At 44.2% G+C, this 25,844-nt stretch overlaps 1 protein-coding gene and 1 pseudogene across 2 annotated transcripts in view; both read left to right on the top strand.

Annotated features, from left to right (window-relative positions):
- The window catches only part of CUNH1orf21 (chromosome unknown C1orf21 homolog), a 119,644-nt gene extending 103,611 nt beyond the window's left edge, over positions 1–16,033 (top strand). For both annotated transcript variants that reach the window (XM_039881252.1, XM_039881251.1), the window contains one exon: positions 15,225–16,033. In XM_039881252.1, the coding sequence (XP_039737186.1) occupies positions 15,225–15,263 (39 nt within the window). In that variant the 3' untranslated portion in view covers positions 15,264–16,033. The remainder of the gene's footprint in view (positions 1–15,224) is intronic.
- On the top strand, positions 4,482–4,600 carry LOC120617792 (uncharacterized; annotated as a pseudogene).
- Positions 16,034–25,844: the final 9,811 nt, after the last annotated feature.

Raw genomic sequence — 25,844 nt, 5'->3', positions numbered from 1 at the left:
TATGCTTTCTGCTGTACACTCGACCTTACTTGTAAGAAACAGAAAAAGTAAATACATTTTTTAAACATCTGTGATATTAGTATCTTTCTAGGCAAAAACAGGGATTTATATGTTGCTTTATGGGGATAAGAACAGCTGACTACCAAGGAGTCGTTCGCCCTCTTATAAAAACAACTCTGAATATTAAATAAAGAATATCTCAGTTCAACGTCATTTACATTTGGTTAGTTTTCCTCCTTCAAGACTTAAGCTTCGTTGGGCCATGGGCATCTTTTTTGGAATCTTGAAAAGTTATAGACTCTCCCTATAAAAATGCACATGATATCATATACACAGAATTCTTGAGCAAAATGTCAGGGTTTTATAATTCCCTGAAGCCTGTCCTTGGGTCCCAGGCAAAGAACTCGAGGATTTCTTTAAGATGTATCCCATTAATGTGTTTCTCCTCAGCTCTATGGCCCAACTAACTGACCCATGAGCCTCTCCAGCAACCTTATTTATATATATATCTCTCTGACTTTAAAGATTGAGAGACCGAAGGGAGAGAAGTCCATTCTCCCTCCTTTGTTACTTCCCTTTCTTCTTCTCCCCGAAAAAGCTCATAGCGCTTTACCCCAAGCATGAGCCATCAGCTCGCCTACTGTATCATCTCCCATATTCCTGTATGATTTTGAGACTTCGCCTCTGTCGACTGGAATTATTCAATGTGACGTTTTGAGGAAATGTCTGAGAAAGAGCAGTGTGTGGATTTGAATCAGCTGGTTTTAAAAGATGGTTGTTTATCTGTAGACCTCTACATCTATTGAAAAATCATTTACACTTAGAAAATGTTTGGGTTCCTGAAGTGGCCTGAGTCCCTTGGCCCCAGAACTAACCTAGTTGGTGAGAGAGATCACGGTAGGTCCGCGGTTACAAATTTATTTCAAGGGCTTCTTCTCTTAATATTATGTCAGACCATCTGAACCACGTTATGAATCAGGATGTCATAGATCAGAAGGTGTTTGCTTTTCATCTGGTGAAGAGAGTGCCTTGCGTGTGATTATGAACTATGATGTTTGGTTCTGTATATAAACTATGCCTGTAGTAGACAGTTTAACCTCAGAGCTGCTGTAGAATAAAATATAATGTTTGGCAGATGCAGCCACTGGTAGGTTTTACGTTCTGGTGTGTTTAAAGGCCTCTTCGATGCATGCTAGTGATTAAAAAACATGGGACTGTTGTATCTAATCCTAAAGAATGTCGCACGGCATTCTTTATGCAACATAGCTTTATGCAGTGACTTCTAATAGTGTGCAGAGGAAGTCTTAGCATGTCCCTCCCCCCCAGTTTATCACTTTCGGTAACAACCGAGGTCTTCAACACCGGTGGAGAGATGCCCTTGCTGACATGTATGTGTATTTTGGAAGTGGGCTCGGCTGCCAGAATCATCTCATTAAACAATTTCTTGCTTCGTGGTAAACATAGTGCAGTCTTGCTTTTGCTAATAACCAAACCCTTCCTGGGTCTCCCTTCCCATCATCCCCCTGCCTTGCCTACTCTCTCTCTCCTGCGTATTCCTTTTCTCATCTGTCACCTGAATGAAAGCTGTAATTATAAGGGTAAGAATGCGACAGGGTCCTGTTTTGTTTTTCTCCCTACTGCATAGCTTTATGCAGTGACTTCTAATAGTCGCAGTGGTGACACTGGTGTAGGAACCACGGGTAAAGCATGCACACACTCAGCTTTAAGGGTCTTAGTGTTGCCATGTAGCTAATCATAACAGGTGATACAGCCAAGGCGACAAGCCTAAAGGAAATGCAACACACTCAGTCTCTGCTCACTTTCTTTTTTCTGAAGGGCTTGATTTTCAGAGCAGTCGAGAAGTTCTATCAGTCTGGCTCTTTAGGGAACAGCAGAGAAGAGTTCAGGTTCCAGAACAATGTAGTATACACATGCCATATAAGAACCATTTTTATGAGTGAAGTGTGGCCGACAGTGCTCTGAACTCCATAGCGACGTGTGTGGCATCATCAGTGAATGCTGTTATTTTGCCATGGGTGCAAATACTTGAGCGAGGGAAGGCCACCCAAGGTACCACCCAGAGCAGAGAGGCGCTGATGTCGATGTGTGTCATTCCCTTGATTTGTGTCTTTCAGCTTCTCCTTCCCATCCTCTTCTTGGGCTTTCCTTTTCCCTTCTTCTCCGTGGCCCTTGTGTTTGGCAGCCATGAGCATTGTTTTAGTCCTACAGAGATCTCTGGGGAATAGAGAGGGTGGCAACCTCCCTAATGGTTGCTTTTTTATTTAAAAATCCCTAAAAGGACTTGAAGCATTAAACAGGCAGCTTCCTAAGGATAAGAATTGGGTCCCATTTGTCTTTTTGTCCCCAGAACCTAACACAGGGCTGGGACAGGTGGTTTCTTAATAAACTAGTTGAATGAATGAATGAATGAATGAATGGTACAAATAAGACCACTGGGCTTAGCAGGAGCAAAAGCACACAGAGGAAGGACATGTGGTCGAGCAGATTCCTGGAGTAGAGGGCTCAGCGTGATAGGAGGTAAAAAGCTCCTGGTAAAAAGCGGCAGAGCGGGTACACAGCAGGTACCCAGCCGAGAAATCGACTGAGTGAGTCAAGGAGAGAGAGTCAGCATGGAACTGGGCCAAAGCCAAGGGCCAGATCCAGTAGTTGCTGTGTGACCCCAGACTAATTGATTAACCTTTCTGGTCCTCAGTTCCCTCACCAAAAAAAAATTGCGGATACTAAGTAATACTAAGTTGTCTGGAATAGTAAAGAAAATTCACTGGAGAGCCTCTAGCAGTGTTTGGTATGTTATACATGCTCTGTACTTGGTAGCTTTTATTTTGCTTGAAGTTGCCTGTATCCATATCATCGAGGCCATTTATAGAGATTTGGGAGAATTAGAAGGGAAAGTAAAAACCGAAAATGCAAAACTTATCAGCTTGAGTCTTGCGTGAGCAAGTGCCTTCCCAATGTACAGATGTCTCCTTGTAAGTAGAATATTAGAATAGGATACTTTCCAGTGCATTGACCCACCTCTCTCTTGTGTGGTATAAACATGCTAAGGAATTAGATTTGGGTGAACATTTATAGAGCCATTAAATAACCTGTACTAGCTTTTGAGCTGTGATTACAGAATGAGTCAGTGAGTCGGTCTATGAGCCGGGTACAGCTGAATCCCTACATATTTTTTCCTGTTTGGAGGGTTCATTCTTTTTCAATTCTTTGGGTTTTTCAAATCCTGCTTTACACATATTCACTAATAACAGCCTCAAAATGCTTGTAACTACAAAAACAGCAAAAAGTTAGGAAAAGGACTCCCCCTAAAATCATTAAAATGGTAAGACTTGACTTCTTTGATTCATTTAACAAGCTTAACTGAAATGTGTCCTCTGAACCAAGAAACAAGGAATTAGGATAATAAGAAATTAGGAAATTGGGTCCTTGCCTTTTGAGAGCTTCTAATGTAGAAGCATAACATTTTGACTTGTGAGGAACTTTGAAGGGCATCTTGTCCAATTTACTCCCCAATTTTTTATCGAGATAATTAGTTGTTCTGTTTGCTTTACCCCCAACTTTTTAAATTCCCCCTAAACAGACCTTCTGTAGCAAAGAATGAAACACGCCCATTTCTGTCAGTTGGGAAGGGATTATGAAGCATATTATGTTCAGTACATTCCTTTAAGAATTTATTCTGCGATATCTTGTGGTTTGTGGGACACTTACTCCTCCCTTTGAAATTCTGTTGCGTAGAGACATATGCTGCTCCATCCCTAGAGAAAGCACTCTTGGAGCACACACTTCTAGACTGCTCTCACTTTAATCCTATTTTGCTAAATAGATTCAAAAGAGGGTACCAAAGTCCTTTAAACTTGTATTCTCAAAATTTGGTGGTTTGAAGATGTTTAATCATATTCTGCCTCCCTTTTGAAAATAGACACGGGAGCCAGATGAGTATCGTGGGTCAGTATCCACCTTATTAATGAACCTCGTAATTCCCAAAGGCAGAGCTTCCAATAGATTAGTTTGGAATATATTCGCAACAGCTAAAACGTCAAAAAGATCTGTAGCCAGAATATATAAAGGGGTCTTATTAATGCTAACCAATAAAAACCATCAATGAAACATATGAGTCTATATCATTGAAATTCTCTTATATGTATACAAAAAAGTTTACTGAAGCATTCTGAGTTCAATAGCAAAAATAAAAGAAAAAGAAAAACACTGCAAGCAGCCTAAGTGTCTGTCACTAGAGAAATGAAAATAAATACAACCCTCTATTTTCCTACAGTACAATATTATGAGGCAGTTAAAAGAAATGAACCAGGCATATGTATAGCCACAATTATAGCTCTCAAATCATATTATTAAATGAATAGAGGAATATGCAGAGTGATAAAGATTGTTTGTGACAATACAAATTTAAAAACACAAAAATAGCATACATTGTTTATAGATAGACATTCAATAAATATTTATTAAGCTACAGCCATGCCACCCTGAACAAGCCCGATCCTGTCTGATTTCAGAAGCTAAGCAGAGTCGGGCCTGGTTAGTACTTGGATGGGAGACCACCTAGGAAGACTAGGTGCTATAGGCATAAAAAAATAAAAAATAAGGGATTGTTAACTGACAAGGTCCTTGCAATCTGTGAGGTCAACCAAGGGTTGCTTTGCCTAAAATAAACATATATATTTGTTAAGTACCAGGTATATCAGGCACTGATATATAGACACCACACACACACACACACACACATAAATATATACACACACTAGTATGGTATGTTTTTACATGCTATATTTATAAGTGGTATCTGTTATATATTAAACATTCATACACACATATCATTTTTTTTGATATAGTACGAATATGATATGAATATTAAAGTATCAGAAATATGCTAGAGGACACATACCAAACCCATGACCGCCGTCACGCCTGGGGATGGGGGCGGAGGACTGCGATGGTAGTTTCATTTCTCAGAGGGGAGGGTGGTGGCTAGAAGTAAATGTTACAAAATATTACTAGTTCTTATGTCTGAGTCATGAAAATATGGTGTTTATTACGATCTTTATACTTTCCTGTCACTTTTAAATTTCTCAAAATTAAAAGAGGTCTATGAAAACAGGAATATGTTTATGACAAAATGTAAAGTGGAAAAAAAGCAGATCACACAGTGGTCACTGGCCTTGCTCACCCCTTCCACTGCTTCCCAGCGCGTGCAGCTCGGTGGATGAAAACATTCAGGAAGCACCAGTCTACGGGCACCGAGCCACGCTCCAGCTCACCCGAAACACTCCTCTTTCAGATTTCATTTGAAATCATTCCTGTTTTTAACAGCTCTGATAGTCATGGCCACAGATGCAGTGGGCCCCCATCAATTGCTATTCTTATTGGCCAGTTGGCCAAATGTGTGACCAACCTTAATTAATCAGAGCTTCATAACCCATTTGGCTAAATCATCTCCACAAAGTAGTCGGTTCTGTTTGTCCCAGCCTCTCATGTATCCTCTGGGCTCTCCTCAGTTGTCATCCTCCCCAAGTGCTCATGCCCAGGAAATGTGTTCGGTTCATCAGGCCAGTAGAAAACTCAGGATGCATAATGAACTGGCTAGTTCATTGTTCTCTAGGCTCGATGGGCAGGGACCTCCTCTCAATGGCTACAGTTCTCTTCCTGGCCAGATGCACTGCTTCCTGTTCTGAAAGCAAAGAGAAAAGTTAAAGGAAGTGAGACACTGTGATCCAGCTAGCGATGTCACCCCTCTGTGTGGGAAGGAAAGAAACCAGCTTTTCACACTCTCTCCTCTCTGGCCTGCTGGCCTGTGGAGCAGTAAGACAAACCAGGTGGGAAACTAGCCACCCTCCCCTTTCTCTCCACCTGTGACTGGGTGTGTCAGTCACCATCTGTAAGGTATCAGGAGTGAGGGGGCAAGAGATGGGGAGGGCCTGCCAGATTTTCTAATCCAGCTAGGAAACCAATTCTCATCTGACTCCTTCTGACCATAAGGAAAGGAGGTAGGTGCTTAGTCTCCTCAAACTTCCAACCATGTTCAATATAAATTCTAGAATGTAAACAGTTAGTTCAAAATGAAGAGCTCTAAAGGGTTTGTCTGGAAGGCACGTCTTTTTGTCAAGAGGCATACGGATTGAAATCCCACACTTGCTAAAGGCATTGTCCTAAAGGAAGTGGACCTTAGAGGGGACCCATGAGGCTTCATGTCTCAGAAGAAGTGAATCCTAGAGGAGATCAAGGAGGCTCCTGGCTACCAAGTGGGTCCTGGCTTGGGGGTAAAAAAGTGGTATTTAAATATAAACTTTTACACCTGAGAATAGACTAATTAAGACATCCCTTTGAATTAAGCCCATCAAACATCCTAGAAATCTTCCACAAATAATTCTACAAAAAATTTATGGTATATCTGTCACCATTATAAGGAATTTGTTACAACAAGGAGAATTTTTATAAGATAACATTAAGTGAAAAAGGCAAAATTAAAAAAATTGTGTCTATCATAGGATCGAAACTATAGTAAAATGGCATTTATATGGACAGAGATTTAAATGAAACTTGAACCCTCTCTGATTATTAGGAAGATGGAGTCGTAGGAAAATTTTTTAATTTAATTTTGATTTTGATCGATGGTTTTCTTGTTTGTAAAATGGTAAGCATTTTATAAAATGACATTTTGGAGAGGAACTCTGGTCCCATCCCAAAAGAAATGTCTCTCGAGATGGAAATTATCTCTGCCGTTTGAGCTCTTAGTAAAGAGGGCCAGAGCCTTCTCAGTGTTCACCTCTGAACCACTGACAGTAATTCTATTCTGCAACAGGCATATGACAGCCCATGGGCCAAATCTAGCCCACCGGACAAGAATGGTTTTTGCATGTTTAAATGGTTGGGAAAAACAAAAACCAGAATAATATTTTCTGACATGTCAAAATTTATGTGAAATTCCAAATTCAGTGTCCACAAGTAAAGTTTTATTGGAACATAGCCATGCTCGTTTTTTTTGTCCCCCAGTCCCCCCACCCCCCACCCCCACTTTTGACTATGGCTGCCTCCATGCTTACAATGGCAGAGCTGAGTTGCAGCAGAGACTGTATGGAATACAAAGCCCAAAATATTTACTGTTTGGCCTTGGCAAAGAAAGTTGCCAACCCCTGCTCTAGTTCATCAGTTGAATATGGCCTGGAGATGGGAATGTCCCTGGTTCTTTGTCCTTGCTTTTCTTTATCCTCATGGGGAAGGAGCATCTCTGAAGTCATCTGAGTGCCAAGGTCAGATAAATCTTGAGATATATGTGCCTTACGGCTTCGAAAATCTCCTCCTTCTGTCAGTGGAATGAGGATTTGAATATAATAAACACTCCGTGGAAGGGAGTTAAAGCTGTTTAGTTAATACTTATTCTCTCTTGGAAATGAAAAGCCCAGTATACCAGGATTGTTGTTACTGCTGTAGTTATCGTGGTGATCATTCCTATATGTGGTCAAAGAAACAGTCAGAGGCTGTCACACTCCTCTGCTTATTACAAAGGAGACCTCTTTCCAACCGAAATAATAACGTGTGAGTCTAATTAAAATAAAGCTCATTAGAAACAGGGCCATTAATGCCGCGACTGATTTTTCTAATGAAGTAAGCCAGGGCAGGGGACTTTCACAGTACAGCTAATTATTTTTGCTTTTCTTCAGCATTTCCTCAAAACAGTTGTTATAAATTATTGTTGGACTGTAAACGAAAATGTGGCTGAAATGCTCCCTGATTGGAGAGGCTCTGACAGGCCCAGCCTTGAGGAGAGGTAGAGAGTGGCTGCTTCTGGCCCACAGACCTGCAGGAGGAGAATATACAGCAGCCCTGGGGTGTCCTTCATTCCACTTTTCCACCCTTTTCCCACCTCCTCCTCATCATGTTCATTCTGGACTCTAGCTCCTCGTCCACACACGCTCAAGCGATGGAATGTGGCTCTCTTGCCCTGTATTCCTGGTTCGGGGACAGAGCTGAAATGTCCAGATTCCCATAGAAACTTGGATCTTGGAGGTTGCCTCTGGATGGTGACACATGGAGGAAAAGCTTCGAGGGAAAGGTGTTAGGTGGGCAGAGAAGGGAGATAGCCCATTAAATTTCTGCACCAAAATACAGGTGAGGCGATTGTGTTTCATTAGTGAAGACACTCTTCGGTGCTTAGGAAGCCAGTCAGTCCCACCGTGCGGCATAAAAGACGATCAGACTGAGACTCAGGAAGCCTATAATCAGGACGAGAGAAGAGAAAGATGAACATGGAAAGGAAGCAGACAGGAGATAGGAGAATCAAAATACCGTGCGGGCCAGAAACTAATAGCCATTCCCAGCATCATCCAGAAAGATAAAGAGGAGGAGGAGGAATTCTCTTCAGTCACTCAACAAACAAAAGCCTGCTTTATGATGAGTAGAACGGCTCACACTTCCAGAGAGAAATAAGCCTCGTTTAAACAAAGTCCTATAATGAAACTTTATTACAAAAATGCCTCTTTGCTTCCTCTGAACACGAGAATCTTGACTGGAATGTTTCGTTCTCTGGCCCCATCGCAGTACGTACCTCTGAGGTTCTCTAACGCAGAATTTTGTGACGACAGCAAAATAAGAGCGTAAGATGCCTGACTGAATATTATGGAAAGAGAATTAGACGTGGTTCCTATGTGGTTTGCAGAGATAGTATTTATAGAAACAAAAATGATGACTAATGGACAGTGTGATGCTATTGTTAATTTTTGTCCCCTCTCCTTGCAGTCCCGCTGGACCTCTCGTAAGTTCCAGGCTATGCCCCAGTTTCTGCTGAGACATTTGCTCAAAACTTACTCTTCATTGGTTGTATTGTTAGAGAGGACTGCCGTTTCCAGCATGATCTGCAAAATATTGACAATTTACTTCACTTAGGAAAGTCTCAGGATACTTTCTATGTAACCTCATTCAACAGGCTCTATCCTTACACACACACACACACACACACACACACACAGAGCACTGCCTCTTTTCAAACACCTGAGAATTAATTCATAATCGTTGTGATATGAACCGCACAAGGATTCCGTGAGCTATCAAAAAGACATTTTGGCTGAAACTACTATAAAACGTGGTGGTAGGATGGAAGGACCACTGAGAGAGGAAGAGACTGATTCACCCGAGAACACCTGGGGGAAATTTCACTTAAAGATACGGTGTAGGCACAAGATGGTGAAGCTGCAGGAGCCCTGTGGAGTAGACTGGGAGGGGAAGCGAGAGCAGAGAATTGTATGAAGTCACAGTGGCGCGCGGGAAGGACCTGCCTGTTTGAGACACGGCGGGTGACTGGTCCTGTTGGTTTTCTTTGTTTGGTAGCAGAGAGTGCAAGAGCCATAAATTAGTCACCTTTTTTTTCGATGGGGGGAAGGGGACGGATATTTGATTTTTTTCATGCCTAATAATGCCGCAGCGAAAATATTTGTACATATACTTTTAACAACTTAACGGAGGTATAATTTACATATCATAAAATTTACTCATGTGACATGTACAATTCAATGAATTTCAGTAAATTTACCAAATGCCACCGCCATCACCACAGTCCAGTTCTAGAATATTTCTATCACCTCAATAAGATCCCTCCTGCCTGCTTATATTCAATCCCCATTCCCGCCTCAAAGAACCAATGCATATATATTTTTTAAATATATTTATTTGGGGGTTGATCTTTGATACTGATTTCTGTGATTGCTGTAATGAAAGGTATAAACATTTTTATGACTCACAGTAAATATTATCAAATTACTTTTCAAAGAAGCCACATCATTTTACACTGAGGCCAGCAATATGAGAGTCATATTTCATTGTGTACACTCGAGAACTGGGTGTGGCTATTTTAAAATTCTCATTATTTTAATTTGTATTTTTGATTACTGAAGCAGATCGTTTTTTCTATGTGTATGTTTACTGGCTTTCTTTTGTTCTGAGTGAGTTTCCACTTTGCTCTTCCTTCTTATTGAAATCCCCTCACCATTCTTTTTTTATTGGGATGAGCTTCTCATATAACTTTTATCATTTGTACATTGTATGCTATAGGTGTTTTTCCCGTTATGAGATTAGGCTTTTTATTTCGTCGTATTATTTTTTGACGTGCAAAGGTCCATTTTTACGTCATCGGATGTGCTCATCTTTGTCATCATTTTCCTGTGATCTTTTTCTATTCCTTTGAGGCTAAGAGCTATCCCTCTCTCCAGAGCTTTGACAGAAGTTCAGAAGTTCAGTTTTACGTTCAGTTGTGTTATTGCTAAAATTTAGCACATTGATTCTTTTGGAATCTGTTGTTTCTCTTATCCTCTTTGTCAGATACTTAATCCTCACATATCTTAGGCTGTACTTCTCAGATATCTTATTCTGTGTTAGTGTTTTGTTTTTGGTGGGTCCATTAAAAAAAAAATACATGGGAAGACTGACACACATGCAGAGGAGAGAGATCTAGATGGAAATCACATTATTTGCAGGTAATGGACCAAGGGATGCCGTCAGTCTGGGAAGATCCATCCTCTGGTTCCAAAAACCCAGTCTAAGCCGTTCTGTGGGAGGAAAGCAGGGTTTGGGCCCTGCTGTTGAATAGTTTCATGGTTCCCTGCCGAGAATGTGGTAGATGGAGGCCCGGCCTACATTAGACACAAGATCAGAGAGGAAAACTCTAGGTCCCCTTCCAACTCCAAAATGTCAAAAATCTAGATATTTCGCATCCTTTCATTTACTCAACAAATATTTATTGAGCATCTAACACATCGCCATCACTGGTCTAAGTCCTGGAGATGCAGTAGTACAGAAACGTTTCTATTCAAGGAGAAGATGGCCTAAAGAAATGAATTAATGAATTAATAATGTCAGATAATAATGAGTAATATAAATAAAATAATATAAATAAAATTGAAGCAGAGTAAGAAGTGCTCCTGGATACAGAGTGTCCAGGAAAGACAATGAGGTGACATTGAAGTAGAGATCTAGAAAATGAGAAGTAATGGATGGATGAGGGCTGGGGGCAGGAAGAGCCAGCCAGGAAGGAGGAAGACAGGCAGGCACCCAGGAGACACTGAGGTGCCCAGCTTGTTTGAGGAACTGAGTGTAATTGATCCAGCAATGGGCCCAATTTCTCGCCTGAGTGGCTTATTTACTATTGGATCTATTGATCTCATTTTTCAATATCATCATAAGAGCTTTAATTTAGTAAGTACCTACCATGTGCCAAGCTTTGCTAAACACCTTAGGTATTACTTCTGTTTCCCACAACACTGCAAGTTAGGTCTTACTGTTCCCATTTTAAAGATGGGGAAACTGAGACTCGGTGCTTCTTCTCGGTAGCTTTCATCTAGTTCTCATCTACTTCCCCGGGAAACTACTCAGTTCACTGCTGATTGTTGCATGCTTGAGGGTTACACGTTAGGCTGAATGCACACACGTCTACAAAAATATACTGAGGACTCGTACGATAAAATCGCACGTGAAACTGTATAGCCCTAAACTATTTGTCTACTTAAACTTAAGGGGAGAAAGTACTGTAGGCACTTTACAAGAAAAGTTTCTTCATTTGAGGTTACTCTTTGAGCTGCTCTTTTCACTTGCAGAATGTACAATTAGCATAACGTCTTTTCCTTCTCTCCTCCTTAATATCCCTAATTCTTAGCCTAGACATTTCAAGGAACAGAAGATTTTACCCTAGAACCTTACAAATGTATGTTCTGAGTTGACATAAACTTCTTTAAGTTGCCAAGAAAATAATACAGACAGCTGAAGAGGACATGGAAACTGCAGTAAGCAAAAGTCCCTTGCAGTTTTTTGTGTCTGCACCAAAACGCCCCTGTGGTCCTTCCAGCATCATCGGGCGTTTCCGGTCCTCCAACTTGTGGGGTCCTCATAGGCGTTTGCTCTCTGTAACTTTTAGTGTGTCCTTTACACAAGGGTCGAATTGTGTCCAACAGTCCCTATTTTCAACAGTGCAAAGCGTCTTTGCAAAGACTTCCATATTGTAGTCCTTTGAAGGGGAAAGTGTGTGTGTCAGCTAAGAGAGTTGTGTAACGCCCAAACCCAGCTCGCTCCTACTTCCCACCATCCGACAGCTGACGGTTTTAAGGTTCTTTTTTGCACAGTTCTTTAAAAATTTAAATGAGACATGAAGTCGTGTTATAGAAGGAAGCTCCCTGCCCTGCCAGGTAGAGCCAGTTTGCAGGTGGGATCCCCAGGTGATGCTGAGATGGGGCCGCCCTGGGGTTCCCCTTTCTTAAAATGACACCAGCCATAAGGGAGCTTGTACTGTCGATGTTTTTAATTTCCAGGTTTTTTGTTCGTAAAATATTTTGTTCTCAGAGCTGCTGACAGGTGATAATAACACAAAGAAGACCGATTCGAATTTGAATTAGGTACCAACTCAATACAGTCATGACAAACAAGGCAGGGACCACCTGGTCTCAGGCTTCTCTGAGGGGCCACCCGTCACCAGGCACCACTCCCTCCTTGCAAGACTGGTGTGAATACTGATGAAATAATGTCTGCAAAGCCAAGAATGCAGTTTTCCTTCTCTTTCTCATAATAATTTTAGTAATTTCAGAAGAGCGAATGCTTGGGAAATTAAAGTTGCAGTCTTGAGTTTAAACAGAGGGTTCGCTTGTCCCTCAAAAGGGGGTGCTCTCTTACCGGTAACGGTGAACCTGGAGGGTCTGAAATGTACCTTCTGCTGCAGAACTCTATAACTCCTGTACAGGGCTGGAGACACTGCTTTATCAATCAGTACAGTAGTTCACAGGCATGTCTGTCTGTCTGTCTGTCTATCGCATCCAAGTCTTCCTTATGGGTGAGGTGCTCTCTGAACCCCACATTGGTCAGCTGGCCCTTTGCTTTGATATGGGGCCTCATTTAGATTAAGGAAGGGAAAGGACTTAGATACCTGCCATAGAAGCTTTATTCGAGTATATGAAGTTCTGTCCTGTCTTGGGTACAAGGCTCAGGTGGGAAGGAGGGCCCCCTGACACCTGTCAGATCATAATTTACGACCGCAGTCCTCATTCACCTGACAACCACAAGGAAGGAGGTCCCTATTCCTCTGCCAGGGGACTGAACTAACACGGGGTTTAATAGTAATAGTAGTAATAATAGCAGCCACAAATATTTACTGACTACCTGCCAGACACCATAGTTTTCCCATTTAATCCTGATCACAACTCTATGAGACAGAGGCCATTATTAACCCTAGGAAACCAAAGCCCAGTAATTTGCTCAATGTTACACAACCGTGTGCATCCATATACACACTAGAAATGTCCGCTTTCCTTTTCTAATAAAACCTCCATGAAAACTCTTGAGCCCTGCCTCACCCTTCCAGCTAAATGTCGAGCATCCATTTGCAGGTCTGCTCCTGAGTCACATGAGTTGAGGATATGTGGACAGCGTCACCTGATATGTTTCAAGCATCATATTGACATGTTTGATATGTGTCCAGTTTCCCATATTAGAACATAAGGCCCAACAGTCAGGGCCCATGACATTCTCTCTAACTCTCCAACACATGGCCCAGTGAGTGTCTCCTGAGTGGTCTGAGCCAAGGCTAGTGATGGCATCTGCTTGGACGGTGGTGCCAGGGAGGCTGTGAGCCAGGGATGATTGCTGAGTGCATACCTCTCTTCTCAGGAAGACTGGTTACCCAGTTTCTCTGCCCAGGAGACACTTTATGCAGCAAGTAGAACAAGTCTAGAGATGACACTGGGCTCAGATGCTCTGCACGTAGCAGGGCCGAGGGTTGGCAAACATGGTGGAAGAAGCCACAACATGCCAATAAGTGGATCGTCTTCAGAGAGAACAGAGAGTCTGGGGCCATTCAGCATGGGAAGAGGCGACCCCTGAAGACTTCAGTGCGTGATAGTGTTTTTTTATTAATCAAACCATATGCATACGTGTGGGCACACATGTACAACATGTATAAATGATGTGCCAGGCACTATTGAATCACTTTACTACTATTAACTCATTTAATTTTCTGCAACCATATGACATAGGTACTGTTGTTATCTTCATTTTACAAATGGGAAAACTGAGACGCAGAAGGGTGACTTCATCAAGGCCCCCAAGCTAGTAAGTCACAGAGCCAGGATTACTCCAGCTTAACTATTAGGGGAATGTGAGACAGTTCCACACACGGATATGGTGACAAAGAAACCGCGCATTTGAGAAATCGTTTTATGCAAAATTATCATATTCTTCAAGTTTTAGATGCTTTTAGGAATAAGTTCTAATTATTTAGATAATTCTGTTTTTAAAGGACTATTCCTCCGCCCCCCCCCCGTAAAAAAATTGAAATACATAGTGTGTATGTAGAAAGAAAAAGGTCAAAGGAAGCAAATAGTATTTACAAAACCCTTATCTATGCCATTGTGATGCAGGCAGGTATTTTGTTCCTGTGCTATCTGTGAGGGATTACAGACCAAGAAGCCCTGTGTGCTTTGACCAAGGCAACCCAGCCAGGTCAGACGTGGAGGTGACCTCCCAGCCCTAACCCCGCCTTCATGCAGTATATATCCTACTGGAGAGAAGACGAGATCTGTTCAAACGCAGGGATTGTGTAGAGTTCGTAAGCCTTCAAGTAACCTGTTTTGTTAGCGAACGAATCGAAAGCATTTTCACCTTTCTTGTGCATCCCACACATACCAAACGTGTCCTAAGATATGTTATATCCAATGAATGTTTGTTTGTTTGTTTGTTTTCATCCTATTTTAATTTAGAGTGGATTAAAACTAGGATACCCTGGATTATACCACCCCCCTGTGTAAAGTTGTAAATCCTGGGCATGGAGATGTGGCTGTAGAAGGGGAACAGCCTGAAGCTGAAAGTGACTCGTTCACAGTTCATTTCAGTTTCTCCTGTTCATGAGAAATCGGTCTCCTGAATGGACCGTCCATATGGTAATTTCTCAGTGAAAGGCTGAGTCTCGTCTGTGCCTAGGATAAGTTCTTACCAATCTAAAGTAAAGTGGGGCTTGGTCAAATGTCCAGGCCTTGAAGTGTCTACAGTTTATCAATCAGCCAACACGTATTGATAACTTATCCACCTTTACCAGTGCCCAAGAGTCACTGGTAAAGCCTGAGTTCTGGTCAAAGAGACGGACTGAGAGAAAACTAAGTGTGAGCGACTGTCTCAGGCTCCGCTTTAAACTTCTCATTCACGTGTTGTTCTTTTCTTTTCCCCTCAAGGGTCGAGATTACTGTTCGGAAGAAGAGGATATCACATAGCACCGATTCTACCGCGCAGACCAGGAGCTACTACTGTGTAAATAGGTTGCACCCCAGTTGAAATCTTTGCAAAGGTCGGTCCTCTTCAAAGAACAGCACTATAGCGAAAGAAGATCGTTCCATATCGTATGCCCCATTAAATTACAGTGTTTCTTAATGAACTTGCAAAGGAATATTGCTAAAAACAAACAACGACAACAAAAAAAAACTGTTCTCGAACTTTCTTTGTTGCTGCTAGTTAAAACTTGTTGCAACTTTTCACTTCTCTCGTGTCCAGGTATGCAGCAAAATTCTGCAATTTCACCTTAAAGATACTGTTGGTTTTCCAGAGGCTCTCCAACCTATTTTCTATAAGATGAGGTAGTGGTGAACTCAGATATCAAACTTCTGTTCTAGACTGGTTCTGCTTCTAAGCGTCTCCTCCCCTCTCTCCTTCCTCCCTGTCTCTCCCGAGCGGTCCAGAGCCTTGCTTCTCACTGGCAATGCTGCGCTTTGGAGATGGGATGGTTGCTATGGCAAGCCTTGTTTTCTCGGCTAAGAAGAAGTAGAGAAGCCATTATCGATTAAAAGCATGTGGTGTGACATGACTCCTGGAAGTGACACGGGAGCAAGCAGCCAGTTGTTTCATTTACTAGGTATCTTAATCAAGGATTGAGCTCGCAACATTGGCTTTGCTCAGATGCAGACGGAAGTGTGATCACAATCATTTCGAATCCCTCTTCCCCACTTTTTTTTTTCTAAGAAAATAAACATTTTACTGTTTTTATGGATCTTTGTCTTCTCCCATTCATCCAGTTCGGTGTTCTACGGTGATCCTGGGCGGGGAAGATGAGCCCTCCTTTGCAATGACACCGATAATTAACTTAGTGGCTCCCTACCCTCCCGTTAATAATCTACGAGCATTGGCTGGGCCGTAAGTGGTCAGAAGAGATGAGGGGACATCCCACGACTTTTTAGGAGGGCCTGAAACCACCCTGTTTTCTTTCGTTTTGTTAGCAAACCACCCATCCTACTTCCTAACTCTCTCCCTTCAGAGATGCGGGAGCCTCGCCATTTCCTTTTTCTCTCCCTTGCAGCGCTGGATAGTGAGAAACGTTCTTCGCCTACTGGAAAAACGTAGCACATTTACGCTGGTGATGATATTCGGAGATGCGAAAGCTAAAGAAAGCCCCAGGGCGGTCGTGGAGAATGTTAACTGTGGGGTTGGTAGAGTTTATTTTTCCATATTATATGAAGAGAATGCTCTCTTCCCAAAGACAGAAGTAATATTTTTAACAAATCGTTGTCACAAGTAAATAGCAATCAAAAGGAGAAAATAACTTTTGTATTTTTTTAACGCCTTTGATAGCTTTGACGAGGGTTCTCTTTGTTATTTTCTGGGGAGGGCACCCGATTCAGTGCTAGGCCAGCAGCCCAAAACGGAAGGAGCACTGTATATGTCTCTTTGGGAGTTATGAACGGGAAGGGCCTCGCTGACGCCCTTCGAAGGTGGATAGTTAGTATGTTCCAGGTAGTCAGGAGATCGCCTGTCGCACACTAGAATGAGAAGCTAAATGTGTTCTTGTTGAGAAGATGAGCCTTGATTTTAAAGTCCATCCACATAGCTGATGGCACCATTGCCAGGCTAATAATGGTCAGATTCCTCGTCTCCCTTCAGACTCAGGGCACGAAAATGAGTAGAGAGAAACTCAGTCAAGTGCTATAGAAAACGGACTCAAATGTTAGCAACAAAAGCCCTTAATTCTTTCAGCCAGCAGCCGCTATTCTGGGGAGCAGCTGTGGTTGTTACATAAATAGAGATGCAGCCAAAATTTAAGGCTTTTTATCCTGCTTCAAGCAGAAAAATGTTGGGGGAGTCAAGTCGACTAGGGTTTAAATTCCCTCCCTTTGTATGGTTTTTGGCCAAGTGACGAAAATAGTTTTCCTCAACTATAACGGAACTGCTAAGCCCCACCTCAAACTTGTCCCCGAGGACTTTGTCCGCTGTCACGCCGATGACCTTCTCCTGGGATTTCTTGTTATTACGAAGCAAATGGTAAACGTCTTCCACTTGGCCCCTCTGCCTGGTGTCTCGGATAGTGTCTTGCCAGAAATCATCACCTACCCGAGGGTGAAACATGCTCATATCATTTTTTTACAGTCACATTTCACATGTTGACATGATACCCATGTACACTGAACCGAGTGTTTCTTGGGAACCTGGCTTTTGCGTGTTTCATAAATCCAGAAACGGTTCCCGTGAACCGGTGGGTTTTCACCTGGAGTTCTGTCTTCTGCTTTTAACACTGGAGACGACCTCTTCCAGGTACGAAAGCGATTTCATCTGTAGACGCGTTTGGTACATCTAGAAATAGATCTGAGAAACGGGGCAGCTGAGCGGGTTGCCATGAAATGCTTGATTATGTTAGCGAAACTCAAAACTGTCTGTTTTCCATGTGTTGGTTTTAATCATAAAATTGTCAAGTGATTTGTATTTGTACTGTATTTTTTTATGCCTTCTGAAAGGGTCTAAAGTAAAAATATGTTGCCTTTTCTCCCCGCTGTGTATCTGAACATTAAGCAGACTGTCTCAGATACAGTGAAAAGAATAATCCAGAAGCTCGTGCTTCTGCTGGCTGAGGTCTCTGGAGACGGAAGGAGGGAAAGAGGAAAATGGCCTGGTGGATGGAGGTTCGAAAAAGAATGAGAAAGGGACTGAAAAGCGTTCAGCAGAGTTGATGGAATGGCTGTGTGCTGAGTCCGAGTCAAAATCCAGCTGCCTGGAGGGCGGTGGGTGGGGCGGACGCACGCGGGGTTTGCAGCTGGGTTGCATGAGCCCGACGTGCTGAGTCGAGGAGCTGTGAACATTCAGCGGTGTGTGCGGCTTGCTTTCGGTTGAGGGTGCTCAGGACCAGGGAGTGCTAGCGTCATGATCCGGTACGTGTTTGTTACGGGCAGAGAACCCTAAAAGTGGCTTTTACCTCGATAAGGCCTCCTAGCCCCAGGCTACAGCATAGAGTGGTCTATCTAGGGACAAAGCAGGTATGAAGTCCTGAAGCCCAGGAGACAAGAAAACGAGGTCAGCCCTGGGAAACAGCAGAGGCCACCCATGGACGTGCTGGGGGACAGGTCTCTCCCCGTCTGCAGTGCCCATGATCTGAGGCTGGGCTTGAATGAGAGAAAGACCTGCCTGTAAGGCGAGGAAGCACCTCTGTGTCAAGGGCACCCCCCAGGGTCAGGAGTGGCCATGCCTGCGACTCAAGAGCCCCCAGGAGCAGGCCCAGGGATGTCGGCGCCCACTTTTTGGTCCCGTGTGATGCCATCCCACTTTGAGTTATAACTTTCCCAACCTCACTGAAACATCATTTTGTTAATTTTAAGCCAGAGTCTCCTGTAAGCCTGCTGAAAACAGAGATTATACCTCTTAGGGATTTTTCCTCAGGAGACTGTGATGCAGGTTGGCATTTGATTACAAGTCCTGCTTAGACATTGATCAAGAATTTGAAAGAGCGTTCTAGCTCTGCTAGCCTTAGAAAAGAAACTCGATTAAATATGTCAGTTTTACAGGAAGAAAAATTATCAAATTCTTAATCCAGGAAAGTACTGACTCTGAATCTTGGACTCTAGGACTCTGATATGCTTGTTACAAAACAGTTGGTTTCTAAGGTCTTCTCCTTCCTCCTCCCAACTTCCTCATTTAAAAAAAAAAATAAAAGGTATTAGATTATACTCTATAATTTTACATAAAATCAGCTTTCCATGCTTTTCCCCCTGGAAGGTGTTCTCAGAGCTTTATTTCTTTGTACCTCTCAGAAATTAAACTTTTTGTTAAGTTGCTTAAACCCCAGTAGTAGAAAACTAAGGCATGGTCGGGGAGAGGGAATATGTAGTTAAGGGCATAATGAAAAGGTGGCTCGAAGCAGGAACTTTGGCTTCTCGATGTCACAGATGGATGACCGGGTCCCCGGGCGCCAGTGTAAAACTGGGTGAGGCACTCAGCTTTCACACCACAAATTCCCTGCAATAAACCTTTGCAATTTCTTGAATAAGGATATGTTTTTCCAAGAGGAAAAGAAATGTGTTTGACTTCAGTCACCTTTTTGTATATCTCTGGAAAAGAGCCAAAAAGCTTTGGCAGAAAATAAGGATCATAGGTGAATATATTTACTTTTGTGACAAACCTTAGGACTTATTAGCCATGCCATGTTTTTCAGGAGACTTGTACCTTATCTAGAATCTAATATAATCTTGGGGAAGGAGGAAAAGGAACTACATAAATATTTATTATTTATACCCACTCTGTGCCAGATACTGTGCTAGAGATTTTATAACTGTCTCGTGTAACCTTTGCAGTAATAACTATGTAGTGACTATTACCTCCATGTTCTAGGCAATGTATCTTATGTGTAGAATACATCTATCCAACATAAAGCCCATATTGAAAGAAGGAATGATGTCATTCAAGTATTTCCCAATTTTTTTCATTATCACTATGCCCTTTGCAACACTGTGAAAACAACCTTTTAGGGGCATCTACCTTCCAGAATCTCTGGCTCATCACCGGCTCGGTTTCCCCATGCCGAGTGTTTTATTTGGCTTCATTTCTGATGAGCTACACACAAATCAGGAGAGGGCGCTGGCTAACAGAACTTTAGTGCCCAGGAGGAAAAGGCTTTGGAAATTTAGGCGCATGTCTCTCCCCACTTAGAAGAAGAACGTGATACTTGTGCAGTTAGAAACCAGATGGGGCCAGAACAGGCATCTGAGTTTGTGATTTCTTTCCTGGGCCCCAAGGCTTGTTTCATTGCAGGCCGCGTCTTTTCAAGGTGAAAAGCCTTAATCTTGCAGAGAAGTTTGGGAGAATCTGATCTCCAAAGGTGGAGGAAAGACCTGGACCGTTGACTTGAAATCCTTCCTTGTGGATAGGGTCGATGTCTCTTTTCGATCTTTGAACTGGGGGTCTGTATTTTCCAGGCTACTTTAAGCCCTGAAACTAGATGTGCATTTCTTTTAAAACCTTAAACATTTGGAACACTCATGTAGTGACTTGGATAGTCATTTAAATAACTCGTTCCAAGGTCAGAAGGGCTCAGGAATTCCCCCCAGAGTTCCTCTCCTTGCTCCTAAAGGCACATCCTCGAAAGAACACTCGCGGCTCCATAGCAACGGTTAAGGGTTCTGCTAGAGGGGATCCACCCCACCCTCACTTATTTAGCTGGAAGGAATCAAAAGAATTTTCTTGTGTGTGTGTGTGTGTGTGTGTAGTGACTGGCGGGGGTGCTGTGACCAGTGCCCTGTGAAAACTGGCCCCGAGATCCTGCCTCTAACCTGGCAGCTGTCGAGTTCAATCACGAAAACATGGGAAATGCTTCTTGTCTCTTGGAAGCCAGAGATATTGCTTTAATTCAGCAAGATGCATCCCTAAACCAAAAGCTTCATTCTAATGGCTGTGTTTCCAGATCTACCTTGAATTCTCCCTTCTCCCCTTTCTAGGGGTTATTTTTAGCCCAAGGCTTTGAACTTGATTGAGTAAGACTTGGAGGCAGTAAAAAGAACACCATAAACTCAGCCAGAACTGCCTTAGGTCCTTGGAGTTAAAAATAGCTGTGGAACCTCAGGGGCCACTTGGCCTAGACCGAGAAGTGGCAGAACAGCCCCTGGTTTCTTGACATTTCAGCCCAGACCTCCAGGGCCCGTTCTCTCTTGACGGTGAAGTGGGCAAGGAAATTTCGCAATAGATTTCAAGCCAGGTTTTCTGTTCAAAGAAAGATGCAAATTCACTTTAAAAATTGTATCTGTTTTCCTGGAGCAGAACCAGGCAGCTTTCTTATTAGGCTTCTAAATTTGGATCTATTTCCTTAACACAGAGATGAGAGAGAGAGGTACATGGAGAAAGAAAATATAACTACTTTATCACTGAAATAGTTCAAGGAAGAGCTGTATTTTCCCTTTTTGTAATCTCTGAGATAATGTCTAGGGAAGTATTAGTGTAGTTATAGTAATACCAACACAAGAAAAGCTCATACTCACTCTTGCAAAAGTTTGAGTTAGACTCACATTGGCGAATGGAGGCCTCCTGGTTGTCTCGCCATGCGCCCCATCCGTGCCAGGATGCCCGGCCACCGGCATGTTTGCCTCATCTGGGCCTCTAGCCTGGATGTTGTGGCTGGCGTCCTTTCCCCACTCCAGGCACAGGAAGGACATGTCCCTCAGGACAAGTGTCAGGGCCGGCTTTATACTATACACTCACAGCGTTTCTCACACACTCTTCCACTCATCCAGCATGGCCTTGACCGTGGCGTTTCAGGAGCTCCACGGGGATGCTCCAACACCAGCCGTCCCAGAAGTAGTGTTTTCTGAGTCGCCTTCTCCAGTGTCAAGGACTCTCTCACACGACAGAGTATTTATAGGGCACCCAGTATACTCAAGGCACTGCGCTAATCGCCAGCAATGCACGGTTGAAGAAACACAGCTTAAGGAGTCTATCTTTAGTTGGGGGACACAGTGTGGGAAGTGCCACCACTGTAGGGATAAGGACCGGGTGCTGCGCGAGCATCTCGGAGTGGCAGCTGCCCAGCTTTGTGAAACGGGGCTTCCTGAAAGAGGTGACATTAAAGCCCGAGTTTGAGGGAGAGCATTGCAAAAGGCCTGCCAGACTGAGGAGACAGCATGGGACTCAACTCGAAGGAGGGACGGTGCGGGCCTCAGGGCCTGCGTGCAGTCAGGCTGGGGCTGAGAGTTGAGGGAGAGAGAGACGAGGAAAGAGCAGTCAGCCGCCGGTCCCAGAGGGCCCCTGGAGTTCGCTGGGGACTCGGGGCATAAAGGAGACCTGCAGGTGATACTCTGCCCTCTGAAGCAGAGGTCGCTGCCGAGGTCACCCAGAGAGGTAAGTGGTCAGCCTCAGGGCCAGGATTCCCCTCACCGTGGAAGTGCACAGTTACTTGCCAAGATGAGTTATTCCTGGGCATCCCTCCCACCCCCACCCCCGGCCCAACTCCTTGTCCTCTCACCAAAAGCGGTTTGAATTCAAGGGCTTTTACCTGGGTTGGGTCTGGTTTAGCGACAGGCAAGGGACAGCTCTGGGTCGTCGTCACCTCTCTGTAGAGCCACCACGGCTAAAAATACCTCGTGGGAGGAGGCTGGCCTAGACCCCAGGATGAGGTGCGCCCTAAGATGAATCCACGGGAAGCAGCAGAGGGCTTCCTGACTTCGTGGGTGGCGCCTTCGTTCATTCCATGCTGCAGCCTTTCCCTGGGTTAGGTCTCCCCTGGTGGCTGAGCCTCTGCTGTGTCTGGAGTGCATGCCTGAGTCCTGCCAAAGAAAGGGGATACGAAAACAATGTTTAAAGCATGGATGTGTTGTTCGCATGCAGAAAATACCCACAAGCCCGGACAGCTGCCGTGGACCTCTTGGGGACAGGGAAGGTCACCAGAGCTCGGAGCTCCGCGCTCTTTGGGCTTGAGGCAAGGAAGGCTCAGAGACAAGCGGAGATATCTCTGGAGACAACTCGCAGTGCCTTTTAGGTTTTGTTAAAGAACCTATTCAGAGTTCAGAGCACTGAGATTTTCCACACACCCCCACTAGACAAATAATTAGAAACTTTCAAAGGAGAAGAAAAGAATTAGATCCATCAAAATACTAGCTGTGAGGAGCATAGATTCTAGAAATTCAAAAAAAAAAGGCTCAAACAAGTGACATCATTTCCCCGAGAGGCTGGAGGCATTTGGGGCCAAAGGCAGTTTTCCTAGCTGAGTAGCTTGGGGATTCCAAGGGGCCCCGAATGCTCCCCGGGCTGACCTCATGGGGAGGAGCCCCACACCCGCCCTCCGGGGCGCAGCCTGGCATAACCGACGGCAACGCCAGCCTTCTGGACCCTTGGAAAGGTTTTAGCTCAAACACCCACCCCTTTCCCAGATAGTCCTCTAGCTTTTTGCTGAGGAATGTCTAATTCCGTGTGTTGTGGTTCCCACTCCAATATGCCACCAGCCTAGGCATTTTGATTAGGATTTCGCCTGTGAGAATTGCGATGCTGGAAACTGACAGAATGGTTGGCCTCACACACACCTACTCTAAAATTAAGGTCCTGGAAGGTCCCCTTGGGGGCTGGGGCAGTCATGGAATCTGGCCAGGTTTGCCTTAGGGCACTCTCTCCCCATTGTCTGCTCTGGTCCAGTTCTCACTCCATCACCAGGAAAAGGTCAAAGTGGCTGCCTATTGTCAATGGCTGTGTATTTGCTCTTCCCAAGGGCACTTGTGTTTTATTTAGGATTAAGGCCTTATATCCAAGGAACATCTAGCGGCAGGATTAGGAGGCATCAGCTCTCAGTGAAGTCTGAGAGGGGTCTTGGGGATGACTCTTCTGGGCATCTATGAAGCCTCCCTCAAGTGGCTGTGGGAGCCCAGCAAAGCACCCTCCCCAGCGCTCTGCATGCACACGAATTCAATAAAGCAGAGAGCGTCCACCCATTTGGATCACACACGCCTATCAGCAAAATCTTTGTGAGATACGCCCCCTCTGTATGTTTATCGATTTATGTAAAGCCTATAGTCATATGCTCCTGTACTGATATATTAGGCACATTATAAAAAGTACACAACATAGAAATTTTAAAAGATTAAGATACAAAATGTTATAATCAGAGCTTCTGGTACTTTCTCTCTGAACCCCTGAGGGGGACCTTGGGTATCCCCCAGTAAGTGCACACCCGCTTTAGACACCACTGTTTTAAGAGTAAATCAGCACACCTTGATGGCATCCATCCCAAACCGCTGTGGCGGCACGCGGCCTGCGGAATTGGAGGTCTTAAGGCAAAACCCCCGGGAGCTTTTAATCTGGGAGACAGGGCAAGCAAACTCGCAAACAACATACATTTCAGTAACTGAAACCCCCACCTGACAGGACAGCAGTCCCTAGACAGTAGCAGCTACAGGTGCTAAGAACGATCAGGTGCACTGTACCGAGCCGTGGGGCTGCCCAGCGGCCCATCTTCCCTCTCAGGCTCCAGGAAAGCATTCGGCACTGTCCCCCGCTACCCCCCACTCTTAGCTGGAATTCTTAGTTGAACCCTCAAAGTGCATCAACAGCGCTATTCCCCACAGCACCCGTGGGTACACGTCGCTTTGAATATTATTTTTGATTTGACCACCAAAATGTAATGATGATTCTGTTCCATTTTGAAAAGGGTCTGAGAAAGTGTACAGGTCTAATTATATATACATATTTATACATGTGTATTTTTGTTTATTGTTACATTTTGACATTGGACTTTCTATTAAATGATTTTTAACAGTTGACCTGGCTTTGTTCTTTCTTATGCCCTTCTTCCTTCCCGGATCTCGGGGAGGGGGCTGTCATAAACGTCTGGGAAAGCTCTTGTGTCTTTGTCTCTCTGCTTCTCTCTCTTCTCCCTCATTCTGTGTGCGTAAGGGACTCTCCTTTCCATTCTTTTAAGTTCTGTTTTTACAGGATGTGCACTGTATCAAGCACCTGCTTGGAAAGCCCCCGACCTTGTTTTCATCACCTCTGACTATGAGGGACAGCCCACTCAGCCCCATCGGCTTCTGCAAATTCACACATTCACAGGTTTGATGAAGTTGCAAGAATGAGAAATGCTAAAAAATGATGCTATGAGCATTTTAAATCTTTTGTACATATGCGTGCACGTGTGCGCGCACACACACGCACGCACACGCACGCACACACACACACACACAGAGTCCTAGCTGCAAGACCCTGGACAAGTGACTTAACCTTCCTAATCTTCATGCCTTATCAGTAAAAACCACACTCCCTCCAGGGCTGCTCGGCCCACCCGGACCTCCCTCACAGCCTCACAGACTTACCCACAGCCACTCCCCACGAGGTCTCAGAAACCATGGTCTGCAGTCTAGAGGATGTTGAGAAAGAGAATTGGCAGGGGCAGAGTGAAGCCGAGGACAGGTGAGACACTCCCGCGTGCTGGAGGCAGGGATTTTCTAAGACATCGGAGGAGAAATGCCTGCCAGTAACTCTCCTTCCAGAACTTGGTTCCCCCAAGAGTTTTATGGCCCAAACATATGGTATTAACAGTGGGAAAATGGTAGCGGTGGGTAGGGGTGGGTAGGGTTTGCGAATTCCACTTCCTCCCATCCCCACCCCCCACGCATACAAAAGAAAAGAGAAAGTGTCACTTGGGCAAAGCTGTCTCATTGGTTCATTTAAGACCAAATTTCTCTGATGGCTTGTCTGCCCTGGGGGTATCAACTGTAGGTGCATATTAGAATCAGCTGGGGAGTTTTTCAGACTGCTGAGGTCCACACCTCAGATCAGGTAAGTCAGGATCTCTGGGAGTGGGGACGGGCGTTTTTAAGTATCTCCCCAGGGACTATGAGACAGAGGAAGGATCCCAGAGACGCTTGCGTGCCGCTGACATGGACACCAGCAAACGGAGCTGAGCAGAATAAACCCTGACCCTGGGGAATTGTGAGTAGTAGGATGCAGGTCTATACACACGCACACCCAGGGGCTGTGAGGCCCAGAAAAGGAAACACTCAACTCTGCCCTCATGCTCGATGGTGAGACCAAGCCAGGAATGAGATGCGAAATGAGCAGGGAGGTGGGAG

This window comes from Pteropus medius, unplaced genomic scaffold, assembly GCF_902729225.1.
Source record: "Pteropus medius unplaced genomic scaffold, Ma_sr-lr_union100, whole genome shotgun sequence".
Lineage (NCBI taxonomy): Eukaryota > Metazoa > Chordata > Mammalia > Chiroptera > Pteropodidae > Pteropus > Pteropus medius.
This window is presented reverse-complemented; position numbering and strand designations above follow the sequence as displayed.